This window comes from Lithobates pipiens, unplaced genomic scaffold (assembly GCF_037356315.1).
Source record: "Lithobates pipiens isolate NorthernLeopardFrog02 unplaced genomic scaffold, aLitPip1_a1.2 Scaffold_3, whole genome shotgun sequence".
NCBI classification, from domain to species: domain Eukaryota; kingdom Metazoa; phylum Chordata; class Amphibia; order Anura; family Ranidae; genus Lithobates; species Lithobates pipiens.
Genome location: NW_027507790.1, coordinates 79,201,949 through 79,217,290, shown reverse-complemented (window position 1 = coordinate 79,217,290; position 15,342 = coordinate 79,201,949). Strand labels below are relative to the sequence as shown.

Below are 15,342 nucleotides of genomic sequence, written 5' to 3'. Positions count from 1 at the left end.
TTTTAAATATAGTAAAGTTGCACGTTGAAAACTACAGAGTTCATTAGAACTATACATAAGACCTTCCAGAACAAAAAAAAGTATCGTCAGGCCGACGATGACACAAATTAAAAAATATTGTCAGACCTTCAAAAAATATACGTGTTTGCTTTACATTCAGTTTCAAGGGACTATCTATCACGTGGTACCTTTGCTGCCTGCAAGTATTGATTCATCCATTGACTGCGCTATCTGAAATGCCTCTTCTCAGCACCTCTGTAGTTTAACCACTTGCTTACTGGGCACTTAAATCCCCTTCCTGCCCAGACCAATTTTCAGCTTTCAGCGCTGATGCATTTTGAATGACAATTGCGCGGCCATATAACACTGTGCCCAAATGAAATTTTTATCATTTTTTTCCCACAAATAGAGCTTTCTTTTGGTGGTATTTAATTACAGCTGGGAGTTTTATTTTTTGCTAAACAAAAAAAGATGAAAAATAAAAAAATAAAAAAAATCATGTTTCATAGTTTGTTATAAAATTTTGCACAGTTAAGGCGGCACTAATAGGCACAGATAAGGTGGCACCGATAGGCACAGATAAGGCAGTACTGATGGGCACAGATAAGATGGCACTGATAGGTGGCTCTGATAGGTGGCACTGCAGGGCACTGATGGGCGGCAATGATGGGCACTGGTAGATGACACCGATGGGCACGGATACGTGGCACTGGGATGCAGTACTGTTGTTGAGGCAGATTGTGGGCACTGATAGGTGGCACTGTGGGCACTAATGGGTGGCACTGATGAGGGGCACTTTTTTATTATCTAGGTGGCACTGGCAGGGGGCAGGTGGGCACTGATAAGCTGGCGGCTGATTGGCTTTTTTTTTTCTCCTCGCTGACAGCGCGAGGAGGAAAAATAGCCAATTGCCGGCTCTGTTGTGTCACATGATCAGCTGTCATTGGCTGACAGCTGATCACGTGGTAAGGGGTCGGGATCGACCCTTGCTCCGATCCGTGATCAGGCGAGTCTCAGACTCGCTGATCACAGAGTGCGCCGCCCCGTCATCCTGGCAAAGCAGGTCCGTGCTGTAGCCATCATTCGTACTTACCTGCACTGTGCAATGGTTTTGCACAGAGCAACCTGGATCCTCCACCAGTGTTCCCGCTTCTGTCCCCCTTGCAAATACTCCCCCACCCCCCAAGTAAGCTGCTTGCCAACAGGGTACTCGTGTGGGCTTGCTCCTGAGCCCTCTGCCTACATCCATGGCTTGGCTTTGCCCCACCCCTTGTTAAGATTTGATTGAAAGCAGCAGGAGTCAATGGGGAGAGGAATCCAGAACACAAGTTTTTCACCTTAATGCAGAGAATGCATTAAGGTAAAGAATCCTAAGGTTGTAGAACCACTTTAAAATGGGTTGTAAAGGCAGATTTTTTTTTTTTTTTTTTTTTTATCATAAAGCATTTTATGCATTAATGTAGAACTGTAGGCAAAACTCCCCCCCCCCCCCCCATTTTGGATGGAGTAAGGGAGGATTATAAGCCCTGTCAGATTTTTTTTTATTGCCATCTGTGTACCATTGCGGAGATTTCCCTTCACTTCCTGTCCCATAGCCAAACAGGCAGTGAGAGGAAACTCCTGCAAATTAGGGGAATTCCTTGGGGATCCTTAGGTCACCTGAAATAGTGTCCCCATTGGAAGATTTCCCCTCTATTACTTTTCTAGGGACAATCCAAAAGTTGTGATTTTCTTTAACTTTCACAGATCATGGTAAACAGAACAAATAGTAATTATATAGTATAGTAATTGTATAGTAATAATATCTCTGTAACAGGAGCACAGACAGCAATAAAAACTGACAGTCTCCACTCTATCCAAAAAGTAAAAGTTTTGCCTTTAGTTAGTTATTAGAATAAAAAGCCTTCTGTGTGCAGCAGCCCCCCTAACGCTTACCCGAGGTCCCGCTCTGCCCAGCCATGTCCACAAGTGTCTCAGCTGTCCAAGATTCTCCCGCCTGATTAGCTGAGAAACAGCAGTAGCGCCAATGGCTCCCGCTGCTGTCAAAGTCAGCTAGCCAATCAGGGGAGAGAGAGACGAGGCTCCATGTCTGAATGGACACAGGGAGCTGCGACTCCGCTCAGGTGCCCCCATAGCAAGCTGCTTGCTGTGGGGGCACTGAGCAGGAGGGAGGGGGCAGGATCAGAGAAGAGGGACCCGAGAAGAGGTGGATCCGGGCTGCTCTATGCAAATCCACTGCAACAGAGCAGGTAAGTCTAAAGGCCGTGCACACGATCTGACTTTTTGACAACAAACATGGAGAAACATCCAACAGTGTGTACGCTCCATCGGACAAACTTGTTCATTTTTCATCTGACTTTTGTTGGCTGTGAGAATGGACAAACTTTTTGACAACATAAGTCCGATGGAGCAAAGTCCAATCGTGTGTACACAAAACCATCTGACTTTTGTACAAAGTACAAACACGCATGCTCCAAACCAATGCAAAAGATCAGACAACAATACAGAAGTTGACCAAAGGTGGCACTGGAGTAATTGAAAGTCAACTTTTGAAGTGTCGTCAGTACATTGAAACGTCACTACGTTCGTGTTTGTTGCCTAAAAAGTCAGATTGTGTGTATGCAATACAAATTTACAGCCAACGCCCTTTGTACAAAAGTCCACGGGAAAGTTTATACAAAGTCCGATCGTGTGTATGGGGCTTAACATGTTTAATAAATATATATATATATATATATTTATTTTTTAGGGGGGGGGGAAACAAAACAAATACTTTACAATCATTTTAAGTATTTAAGTTGGGTGCACAAAATAATAGGCTTAAATTAAGAATTTATCTATAAATACTTTTCTCAAACACCTTGTTGCTGCTATAGATTTGACTACCAACTAAATCAATATTTACAGGCACTGTATAATATATATATATATATATATATATATATATATATATATATATATATATATATATATATATATATATATATATATATATATATATATATAGTAGGTTTATCCATGTTACAAGTACCTGATGAAAGTCACAGGTCTGAAACTTTGTGCAGTTTGCACTGTGGTATGAAGAGAAAATAAAAAAGTTAATTCCAAAAAAAAAGGTAGAAATTTAAGCGACCCTTATGCCGCATACACACGACCAGACTAGGTCCGACGGTCTTCCTGACGGACTTTCGGCAAAGGTCCAACGGACTTTGCCACACATGACCGGACTAAGTCAGTTCGAAAGTCAGTTCGTTTTAAACAGGACGACGTAAACGGGACTAAACCAGGAAGTTCAATAGCCAGTAGCCAATAGCTGCCCTTGCGTCATATTTGGTCCGTCGGACTAGCACAGACGGTTTTTCCAATTTTTAGTCCATTGGACTTGAGTCCGTCAGATAGATTTAAAACATGTTTTATTTCTAGGTCCGTCTGACTTTTGGGGGAAAAAGTCCACTAGAGACCACACACGATCGAATTGTCCGACAGAATCCGGCCCACCGGACCAAGTCTGCCGAAAAGACCGGTAGTGTGTACTAGGGCTGCAACTAACGATTATTTTCATAATCGATTAATTGCTTAATAGCCTTAAAAAAAATAAAGTGGGCCAAATTGACGTTCATTTTCAACCACAGTGACAGGAAAATTTGGAAATAGAAAACTTCTCGGTCAAAGGAATTTGCAGACAGTGTATGTGGTTTTTGTTCAGAAATTAAGTGAAAATTTTAAACAAAATTCTTTCAGTGAATGTACAAAGATTTTTTATCTGAATATTCTCACCTGAAAATTGATCCTTGAGGCCAGCATAAGGCTCAGTACACACCTATGCAGCTTTTGCTTTTGATGTTTCTGTACTGCTTTTTGCTGTGCGTTTTTGATTTTTGCGCACGTGATTATACTGCAATTTGCATTTTTTGCTTTATTTGGGCAGATTAAAAAACACAAATTGCTGCAAAAATACTTTACATTCTATTCTGCAGCTTTTCCATTGAAGTATATTGAACCAAAAAAGCACTGTTTTGCGTTAAAAGTCGCTGACCCTTTCCAAATATGCAGCGACTGAAAACAGCACAAATATGAACGTGTCCCATAGGAAACCATGTAAATTAACTGTAGTGCGTTTCTGCAAAAAGCACCAACATATAGATGTGAACCAGAACTAAGATGTTTAGTAACATAATGGGGTTAAAAAGACTAAAATTAGCCCTTTATAGTACAAAAAATAGCAGATAACTACTGGAAGGGGTTATTTTTTTTTACTGTAGAACAGTGAAAGTAATATTTACAGTAGCGATTATATTTTTGTACTATAAAGGGCTCATTTTAGTTTTTTTTTTTTAACCCCATATGTTACTGGCCGATTAATCAATTATGAAAATAGTAATCGATTAATTTCATAATCGATTAGTTGTTTCAGCCCTAGTGTGTACGCAGCATAAGTGTGTTAGATTTCCCCTATCCACAATAAACAGTGTAAGTGGACAAAGCTGCAAATCTGCAGCGCCGGCTTTTGTATGCCAACAGCTGGAATGGGTAGAATACTCAAAACAGTGGCTGCATCCACTGTTCCTCCAAAAACCCTACTGCTTTAATTTCCCTAATGCAAGAGGTCACGTGAGGATGCCAACAAGGCCTTTCATGGTTCGAACTGCTATCGGTTCATCAGAAAACAGACAATAATTAGCTACGTGTATGGCCAGCTCTAGTGATTGTTTAGATTCAGTTTCTATTACAATAAACAAAGGTGGCAGAATATGTTTTGCCTTTTAAAAAAAAAGTCTTACCTTTTCAGTTGATGAAATTTTAAGTAGCGTGTCCACTTGATATAAAGAGGTGCCACTTTCTTGCCGTGAATCAATGTTCAAACGGCAGCTTCCAGTGTCATCATTTGCTAAAATTTCAATATCATTCCACATATTGATGGCAGGGTTTGCTGGAAATATAAAATTGATGGTCAAACATGAAAAGAGTCTGCAATACCAACAAATGTTATTTTTATTTAAATCTGTATCAGGGTAGGTGGCACTTTATGGAAATAACTGGAAAATCAAATCAACAAGGAAAGCCTTTAGAGCCCTTTCACACTGACAGGGCGGGGGTGTCGGCAGTAAAGCGCCGCTAGTTTTAGAGGCATTTTGTCGTCATTTTAGAGGCGCTTTTTGGGCGCTAGCGGGGTGCTTTTAACCCCCACTAGCGGCCGAATAAAGGGTTAAAAGTGCCCCTGCCCATTGATGAAAACCAATATAGCCAGTACACAAAAGCTTATTATATCGTTTAAATTAATTATGCCCTTCTGATTGTTCTAACTTGCAGCTTATTTTGTGTTTTAGGCTTCCCATCTGAAGCCAGCACCATGTTTTCTGTTGTCCTCAGCATCTATACTGAGTGTTACTTCCACCCTTCCTTACAGTAATGACCGAAATCTCGCACAAGCACGGTATGGCAATGGTTGATGTACTGTCTCTCCTCTATGCTTGTGCCATGATCAGTGCCGATGTTTACACCCCCCCTTGTGATGTAGCAAGTCACATGAGGTGTTTCAGGACAGTGTGAACAGGGTTTGCAATGCCAGAGAGTGGATGACATAGGCACAGCATCTTCCTGGATGGACTAATCGCACAGTGTGCCGTGAAATACCGCAGATATGCGCATGCACCAGTGATGTAATTCGAGTGAACAATGCTAAATTTCTACACAATGGCAAAAGGTTAGGCAGAATGTAAACTGCGCCACGTACATGGTTTATGAGAGATTGTAACGCAGGAAAGTCAGAATGGAAAGTTTACTAGCACTTTAAAAATGAAACTTCCCAAGTACAGTCTGGCAGCGCTATATTATCAATCTGTTAATCAGATTTACATTAGCAAAGGGTATAACATAACATAAGTATAACCTAAAACTCAGCCTAGAATAACAATGTGTGCGTACAATGCCCAAAAAACAGACTTGAACAAAATATATAAAAGGAGATGTGTCACTGGTGATACCAGCATCCATCTTGGTAGTCCAGCTTGTGCTCAGGCTTTCCATAGGCAGTATACCTGCAAGTACATAACAAGCATATCTGACCATGCCCCTTTTCAAAGTGCTGACAGTCTCTGGGGTAGATTTACTAAAACTGGCGCACTCAGAATCTGGCGCAGCTGTGCATGGTAGCCAATCAGCTTCTAACCTCAGCTTGTTCAATATTAAGCTTTGGCAAAAAAAAAAAAAAAAAAAAACTGGAAGCCGATTGGTTTCTATGCAGAAGTGAGCCTGATTTTGCTCTCTCCAGCTTTACTAAATAAACCCCAGTGTGCAGAAGATGCGAACTGCACGCCAAGCTAACTAAATACTGCTGTATGATGATCTGGATCTAATCCTCTGAGCAAGAGACTGACTTGAGCACGTGCATTCGGTCCTCATTTAGCGCTATGTCATTAAATGCAGAAAAGGGGAGGGAAAATTAAAGCTAACAATTTTCCTTCGCATATCCCAAGCAGAAATAAAGGAGGAGAGCTCTTCAATGTGGCCAACTTGCAAATCAGAATCAGGAGAATTTTTAAGGCCTCTTTCACATGACCGATACGTTCAGATCCGTCTGTCAGTTTTTTAGGAGGACCTGAACGGATGCTCCATAGACCTCTATGGAGCGTCGGATGTCATCTGTGACATGTCCGCTGACATCTGACCCGCTCCAATCCGAAAAAGTGTGACGGAGGAAAAACCTACGTTTGCATCCTCTGCGGTCCGTCATCCAATCTACCATAGGGGAGAGCGGCGCTCTGACAGGATCCGTCCCTGCACAGTGTGCAGGGATGGACCTGTCATCTTCCTGCTCAGTGGGGATCGACGGAGCAGGAAGAGCCCTTGAGACAGAAGGTCTTCTCGTATCGGTAGCCGCCAGGGAGGGTCCACAACCAGGCGTACTAGGTCGGCGTACCAGGGATGCCGAGGCCAATCTGGGGCAATCAGTATCATTGGAATCCCCTCGGCCTCCACTCTGCGGAGCAGACGTGGTAACAGTTTTAGTGGAGGAAAGGTGTAGATCAGTCGGTACATGGAGCCACCAACGCATCTTGTCCTGGATACGAACCTCGGCACCTTTCGATTGAGTCGGGAGGCCAGGAGATCCACGTCTGGTGTGCCCCACCACAGGCACATAAGCCTCAACACCTCTGAATGCAACAATCATTCTGGCAACTTAGATAGTCAGCCTGCCAGTTTTCTACTCCCGGGATGTAAATGGCCGACAGGGCCAGTACATGTCGTTCTGCCCAAAGGACGTGAGGGACCATCCGTGCTGCAGCCAAGCTTCTTGTTCCTCCTTGATGGTTGACATATGCCACCTACATATGGCATATGGCACCAGGGGCAGGGCTTCACCCAGGCCCGGCTCCATTATCAGCAATATTTTTCTTTTGGCAGTGTGCCGAAAATTCAAGTTAGACTTACCGGTAACTTGTTTTCCAGGAGTCTTTCAGGAAAGCACATGAGAGACCGACTCCTCCCTCCAGGGAACAAGAAACACCAACTCCACCATATTTAAAAAAGGAGGCCTCCCCACAGCTCCTCAGTTGTAGTAGAGTACCTCTGGTCCAAGCTGGAACACATAATCAGAATATGGTTAAACACAGCATATATAAATAATTATCTATATATACACACCTTCATATACATATAAACAAGAAAAGGGCGGGTAGTTTGCTGTCCTGAAAGACTCCTGGAAAACAAGTTACCGGTAAGTCTAACTTGACTTTTCTCTTATCGTCTTTAAGGACAGCACATGAGAGGATGATCGAGACTTACCAATTAGGGAGGGACCACTGCCCGCAGGACCTTTCTGCCAAATGCCTGATCTCCTGCTGACAGAAGATCCAGTCTGTAATGGCAGACAAACGTTAAATAACTTGACCACGTGGCCGCCTTACAAATTTGGGCTGGGGTGGCACTAGCTTTTTCAGCCCATGTAGTGGCTAGAGCTCGAGTAGAGTGTGCTTGAATCCCCAGAGGAGCAGACAAATTAAATTTGCAAATAAGCTTCTGAAATGGCCAATCTTAGCAATCTGGCAATTCACCCTTTTCATGCTTGGCGTCCCTTTCTGCTACCAGAAAACAGAACAAATAGAGTCTGAAGAAATAAAGATTCTTGTTACCTCCAAGTAATTTAACGAAATTCTTCTTACATCTAAATTATAGAATAATGCTTTCTTACTTCCTGCAGGATTAGAACAAAAAGTTGGCAGGACTATTTCCTGCGATCCATTATGTACCGACACCACCTTTGGCAAAAACCCTGGATCTGTTTTAAGCACAATCCTGTCAGGGTAAATCAACAAAAAAGGCTCTTTAACTGAAAGAGCGTGTAGTTCACAAATTATTCTCGCAGTCGTAACTGCAACTAAGAAAACCGTCTGAAGAGTCAAAATCCTTAATGAAATTGCCTGTAATGGTTCAAACGGATCCTTTGCAAGTGCTTATAAGACCACTGATAGGTCCCATTTCGGAAAATGTTTTACCGGGACTGGTCTGGACCTGCTAAGTGACCTAAAGAATCTCGTAACCAAGAGGACTAAGGAAATAGGTTGTTCCAGGTATACCCCTAAGGCAGTCACCTGCACCTTAAAAGTGCTAATTGCCAGACCTTTGTCTACCCCCTCTTGTAGAAATTCCAGAATTGATACAATGTCTCCTACAGTTTGGTTTGCTGAATGACACCAATGGTTATAAACTTTGCGAACCTTTGCGTAGATGCCTCTAGTCACTTTCTTTCTGCTGGCGAGTAAATTGGACCACCAGGGGTTCAGCCTTTGTTTTTCAACAGCTGCTCCTCAGATACCACACAGTGATATTCAATCTGGCTACATCCAGGTGATACACTGGGCCCTGAAGTAGCAAGTCCTGTCTGAGGGAAGTTGCCAAAATGGTTCGACAGACATTTGTAGGATTGAGGAAAACTGGGCTCTTTTTGGCCAGAATGGAGTGATCAAGATGACTGACACTTTTTCCTCTTGTATCTTTCTCAGTACCAAGGGAATTAGCTGAAATCGAGGGAAGGCATAGGCCAGGTGAAAGTTCCAGGGGTGCACCAGGGCATCTATCCCCATCGAACCGCTGTCTCGGTGCAGAGAGCAGAAATGAAGGAGCTGAGCATTTTCTCTTGATGCAAACAAATCCACCTGCGGGCATCCCCACCTCTGTGTGATTAACGTGAATGTCTCCGGATTTAGGCTCCATTATCCCTCCTGAATTCTTTGTCTGCTTAAGAAATCCGCTACTCTGTCTAGAGTACCTTTGAGTTGAACTGCTGACAGGGAGAGCAAGTGCCCTTCTGCCCTCTCCAGGATCTCTGATGCTAGCAATAGTAGAGTCCTACTCCTTGTGTCCCCTTGCTTGTTCAGGTAAGCCACCGTGGTGGCATTGTCTGGCAGTATCTGCACATGGGACCCCTGAAGGCTTGGTGAGAAGGCAACCAAGGCTAGCTCGACTGCTTTTAACTCCCTCCAATTTGATGATCTTATTGCTTCGGCTTGGGACCAAATTCCCTGTGCTATGTTTTGCCCCCAGTGGGCTCCTCATCCCCAACAGCTGGCATCTGTTGTGACCCTTACTTCTGCTGGGAAAGACCAGAGTAGGCCCCTTAACAAAACTGCCTGGCTTCTCCACCACCAAAGAGCCCTGTTTACACTGGGACGTTTCACCTTTGTGTCCAAAGTTTCTGGACGGTGATCCCAAACTCTTAACAGAAAACTTTGAAGGGGCCTGCAATGGTCAGAGGTCAAGGTTCCCAGGACTGACATAATCCTTCTGATTGATACCTCCTGGTTTGTCTGAAGGCTGGCTACTACACTTAGGACCTTTTCTTTCTTCTCTTCTGGAAGAAAAATCTTTTACTCCACCGGGTCAGATAACCTAAAAACTGAACTCTGTGCTGGAATGAAATTTGATTTTTGAACGTTCACAATCCAGCCCAAGGCCTCCAGATGAATAAGGGCCTTGACTAGGTCTATCTGCAAACCCCTCTCTGGAAGGGGCAAAGAATAGAAGGTCGTACAGATATGGAATAACCGCTATTCCTTGCAGCCGAAGGGGAGCAGAGCTTCCGCCATCATTTTGGTAAAAATTTGTGGGGCGGAAGAAAGACCAAATGGGAAAGCCCTGAACTGAAGATGCAGTACTTCTTTTCCCATTCTTACTGCCAGCCTGAAATACCTCTGAGGCTGAGCTGCAATAGGCACATGAAGGTATGCATCTCTTAAGTCGATCGATGACATAAAGCAGGGCTCGACAAAACCCGGGCACCAGGTCGCATTTGCGACTAGAATTAGCGACCTGGCGCCTGGGACAGCACAGCTGGGGGTATCCCGTCTCCGTTTTTTTCACTGTTTTTTTTTTTTTAAAGTGTGTCACTTTTATTCCTATTACAAGGAATGTAAAAATCCCTTTTAATAGAAAAAAGCATGACAGGTCCTCTTATATATGAGATCTGGGGTCAGAGAGACCTCACATCTCATTTACAGCAAAAATGCAATTTAAAAAAAAATCGTCATTTGAAAAAAATAAAATAAATAAAATGTCCCTCTAAGAGCTACGGGCAATGACTTGGAGACAGGTGGGGGGCTGGGGGCTATCTTCCCCCTCACTCGTCTCCATGTCAGGCCAGGGACAGGTCCAGATAGCTGTCATGGACCTGGCTCCTAACTTTTTTAGCTGGCTCCTAGATTCCAAGCAAATTTGTCAACCCCTGCCATAAAGCATCCCCTGACCAAGAGATTTCTTACCGAAAAGATGGAGTCCATGCAGAATCTCCTGTACTGAACCAATTTGTTTAATGGTTTTAAATTGAGAATTTAGGCAAAATCTTCCTGGCGGTTTTCTTATCAGAAATATATGGTAATATAAACCTTGGAATCGTTCCTCCGGAGAAACTTGCACCACAACCCCCTGATGCATCAGATCCCCCAACAGGTTCTTCATGGCCAGGGCCTTCGTTGTGTTCTTTGGTGCGTCTGCTACACAGTACCTCTCTGGACGAAGTTCCAAAAACTTTATTTGTATCCTCAGGTCAGCATAGCCAAAATATAAGGGCTTTTTGTCATGTTTGCCCAAAGAGGAAGGTATTTTTGGAGCCTTCCTCCCACCGGCAAAGCAGAGTCATTACGTTTTATTGGCTGACGCAGGAGGATTGAAAAGGACTTTTCCCTTGCCCTTACCTCTCTGTGCTGACCAATCCCTTCCTTTCTCTTGAGGTCCATTACCCTGATTCTTTTGAGGTCGAAAAAAAAAAAAAAAAACAACGCCTAACCGGCTGTTTTCTCTTCTTCATAGGAAAGGATTTCTATCTAAAACAGATTCAAGATCCAGACCAAAAAGGATATCTCCTAAATAGGGAATGCCACACAATTTATTTTTGGAGGCTGTATCGCCAGGCCAGGTCTTCTTCAGCCATAGAGTTCTCCTGGCAGAATTAGTCATGGCCCCGGATCTGGCTGACATCCTTATTGATTCTGCTGAGGCATCAGAAATATAGGCTACAGCAGCTATTAGAGTCGGAAAAGAGTCCAGAATCTCCCGCTTGGGTGAATCCGCCATGATGTGTGCCTCTAGCTGATTCAGCCAGAATTCCATATTTCTGGAGACACAGGTGGTAGCCATAGCTGGTTTAAGATTTGCCATAATAGACTGCCAGGCTTTTTTAAGTTGCTGATCCATCCTCTTGTCCATAGGATCCTTCAGAATACCCATGTCCTTAAATGCTAAATCCGTTGATTGGTACACCTGGGAAAAGGCTGCGTCTAATTTGGGAACCTTGCTCCAAAAGCGACTCTGGGTCCTCATTAAATGGGAAAAAAATAAAACGCCTCTTGTGCGTTTTTGGGGAAAAGGGCTTTCTCTCCAGATCCGCCCATTCCTTTTTAATGGTCTCCGAGATGACCTAATGCACCGGGAAAGTGCGACTTTTTGCTTCACTAAACCATGCGTACATTCCAACATGCAGCGATAATTCTTTTTTCTTCTTCTAATCCCAAAGTCGCATATATTGCTTTTAACTGACTGTCTACTTGCTCCAAGGACAGTTTGTATCTAGGATTGTGAGGGAGAACCTTCCCTTCGGATAGGAGGAACAGCCTCTGCCTCTACCGTTGGGATTGACTGAGTCCTGGGAGGGGTCTGAGGTAGTTGCCTGACTCAGGGATGGTGTTGCAAGAGAAGGGCGGAAGGCCTGGATGGTAGCATCTAGCTCTTTCTTGACTGATGCAATTATTTCACTGCATGCGGAAGAAGCTTCTTCTTTAACTAAAGAGTAATTGCATATCTGACAAAGTCTTTTTCCAACCCTCTAGCAATTTTGTTTTACATGCGGGGCATCTCTTTTTGATAGCTGGCTCTGAGATCTTAGCCTATCAGAAAAATTATTGACGAAAAAAAAAAAAAAAAACAACACCAATCCTTAATAAGTCAGAGCTTCCTCCTAACAGACCCCAGCCATCAAGATGCCCAGACAGACCCCAGCCATCAAGGGGGAAAAGAGATCTGTGAGGGAAGACACCAAGTAAAATGGGTAGACTGCCCATAAACCACCCCCCTTACCTGGGCCTTGCTGGTGCCCATGCCTGCCCCATTTGCCGCTGCCACTGCCTCCATAGTGGTACTGCACCGATCAGTGGTTCCAGGAATCAAAAACGCTGCTGCGCCCGACCGGAAACTAGGCACCAGCCTACTCCTCCCTTCTCTCCCTGAGCAAGAACGCCTGTTCCCAGCGCCGCCCCCCCTCTCGGATAACTCACTTCCAGCCGGCCAAAACCTCTGCTCTACCAAGATGGCGGAGGTATGCAACGCCGCCACGTTCTTTCAAATTATTGCCCGCGAACAGCCACCGCCGTCTAAGGAGCAGCCCCCCGGAACAGTTTCTGCTCTCCCTGAGCTGAAAAAGGGAGAAAAGGAGCCCACTTCCCAGACACCCTTTGGCGCAGTGTGGGAGGAGTAGTCCCTCTGGAAAAAAAATTAAGGTATGTTGGGGTAGGCAGCCCTAGCCTCTCAGGATAGCCCATAAGAGACCTTGGCTCCTACTAGATGTTCCCTTGCTGGAGGAAACAAAAACTGAGAGGCTGTGGGGAGGCCTCCTTTTTAAATATGGTGGAGTTGGTGTTTCCTGTTCCCTGGAGGGAGGAGCTGGTCTCATGTGCTGTCCTGAAAGACGATAAGGGAAAAATAGCATTTTTGTACTCACCGTAAAATCCTTTTCTCTGAAGTTCATTGATGAACACAGCGCCTTTAATCTTGACCTTAGGGTTATATCGCCACCTTCAGGAGAGGACTAGGCAGAACATGTAAAAACAGCAAAACTGCACAGTACCGCCCAGGGGGCAGTCCTACTGGCTATAACCCTCACTCTGGTTCCAGCAGCTCAGTTCATCAAAAAGCAGTAAAAACATAAACAGGAGGGGTGGGTGCTGTGTCCGTCAACGAACTTCAGAGAAAAGGATTTTACGGCAAGTACAAAAATCCTATTTTCACTTTTGTTCATTGGCACAGCACCTATAACCTTGACTTTAGGAACGTCCCCAAGCAGTGTCAAAAAACGAGGGGTGGGAACAGCAAGAAAATAAAATCCACCCATAACAACCAGAACTCCTCAACGGAAAAGTTGCAGCCTTAAACAGCTGTCTGCAAAACCTTGCAGCCGAAGCAAGCATCCGAAGATTCACTCACATCAACCTTGTAAAATTTTGTGAAAGTGTGAACGGATGACCAGGTTGCCGCCTTACACACCTGGGAAATAGACACCTGATGTCGGAAAGCGCAGCAGGCACCGATAGCCCTGGTTGAATGTGCCATGACAGGAAAGGGGGTGCCTGACCTCTTAAGGCATAAGCCTGAACGACGATCTGTCTGATCCACCAAGAAGTGGTGGCCGACAAGATGCCAGGCCGTTCTTTGAACCAGCCACTGATAAACAGCGAGTCCGACCTCCGGAAAGGAGCTGTAGCAGACAGATACAGCTGCAGAGTCCGGACCACGTCCAAGGAATGCAAAGCAACCCCTTTGGGATGTGATGGCTGAGGACATAGGGACGGAAGCACAATGTCCTTTAGATGAAAGGCCAAAACAACCTTTGGAAGAAATTAAGTCATCTGGGACCTGTCACGTGTCCCAGATTTCTGGCAGGAGGGAGGGGGCAGAGCTGAGCCCTTCTTGTGCCGAGGGGAAGTGACGTCACCAGCCCAGGCACTGAAGGAGGCAGACTATAAAAGGGATCCCAGGCATTTAGAGGCGAGTTTAAAAAAAAAAATCTTTTTTTTTCTGTACAACACTACTTTAATGTCTGAGCCTCTTTTTGAAATTTGTTAAAATTATTTTTGCTAGAAAATTACTTCGAACCCCCAAACACACATACAGTGCCTTGCGAAAGTATTTGGCCCCCTTGAACTTTTCAACCTTTTGCCACATTTCAGGCTTCAAAAACATAAAGATACAAAAAATAAAATTTTTATGAAGAATCACCAAGTGGGACACAATTGTGAAGTGGAACGAAATCTATTGGATTTTTGAAACTTTTTTAACTAATAAAAAAATGAAAAGTGGGGCGTGCAAAATTATTCGGCCCCCTTGCGTTAATACTTTGTAGAGCCACCTTTTGCTGCGATTACAGCTGCAAGTCGCTTGGGGTATGTCTCTATCAGTTTTGCACATCGAGAGACTGAAATTCTTGCCCATTCTTCCTTGCAAAACAGCTCGAGCTCAGTGAGGTTGGATGGAGAGCGTTTGTGAACAGCAGTTTTCAGCTCTTTCCACAGATTCTCGATTGGATTCAGGTCTGGACTTTGACTTGGCCATTCTAAAACCTGGATACGTTTGTGAACCATTAATTTGTAGATTTTGCTGTATGTTTGGGATCATTGTCTTGTTGGAAGATAAATCTCAGTCCCAGTTTCAGGTCTTTTGCAGACTCCAACAGGTTTTCATGCAGAATGGTCCTGTATTTGGCTGCATCCATCTTCTCCTCAATTTTAACCATCTTCCCTGTCCCTGCTGAAGAAAAGCAGGCCCAAACCATGATGCTGCCACCACCATGTTTGACAGTGGGGATGGTGCGTTGAGGGTGATGAGCTGTGTTGCTTTTACGCCAAACATATCATTTTGCACTGTGGGAAAAAAGTTGGATTTTGGTTTTATCTGGCCAGAGCACCTTCTTCCACATGTTTGGTGCGTCTCCCAGGTGGCTTGTGGCAAACTTTAGACAAGATTTTTTATGGATATCTTTGAGAAATTGCTTTCTTCTTGCCACTCTTCCATAAAGGCCAGATTTGTGCAGTGTACGACTGATTGTTGTCCTATGGACAGACTCTCCCACCTCAGTTGTAG

General features: G+C 44.2%; 1 protein-coding gene across 3 annotated transcripts in view; it reads right to left on the bottom strand.

Annotated features, from left to right (window-relative positions):
* Positions 1-15,342, bottom strand: part of KNTC1 (kinetochore associated 1) — a 389,498-nt gene that overhangs the window by 366,599 nt on the left and 7,557 nt on the right. For all 3 annotated transcript variants that reach the window (XM_077461857.1, XM_077461860.1, XM_077461858.1), the window contains exon 2: positions 4,782-4,930. In XM_077461857.1, the coding sequence (XP_077317983.1) occupies positions 4,782-4,913 (132 nt within the window). In that variant the 5' untranslated portion in view covers positions 4,914-4,930. The remainder of the gene's footprint in view (positions 1-4,781; positions 4,931-15,342) is intronic.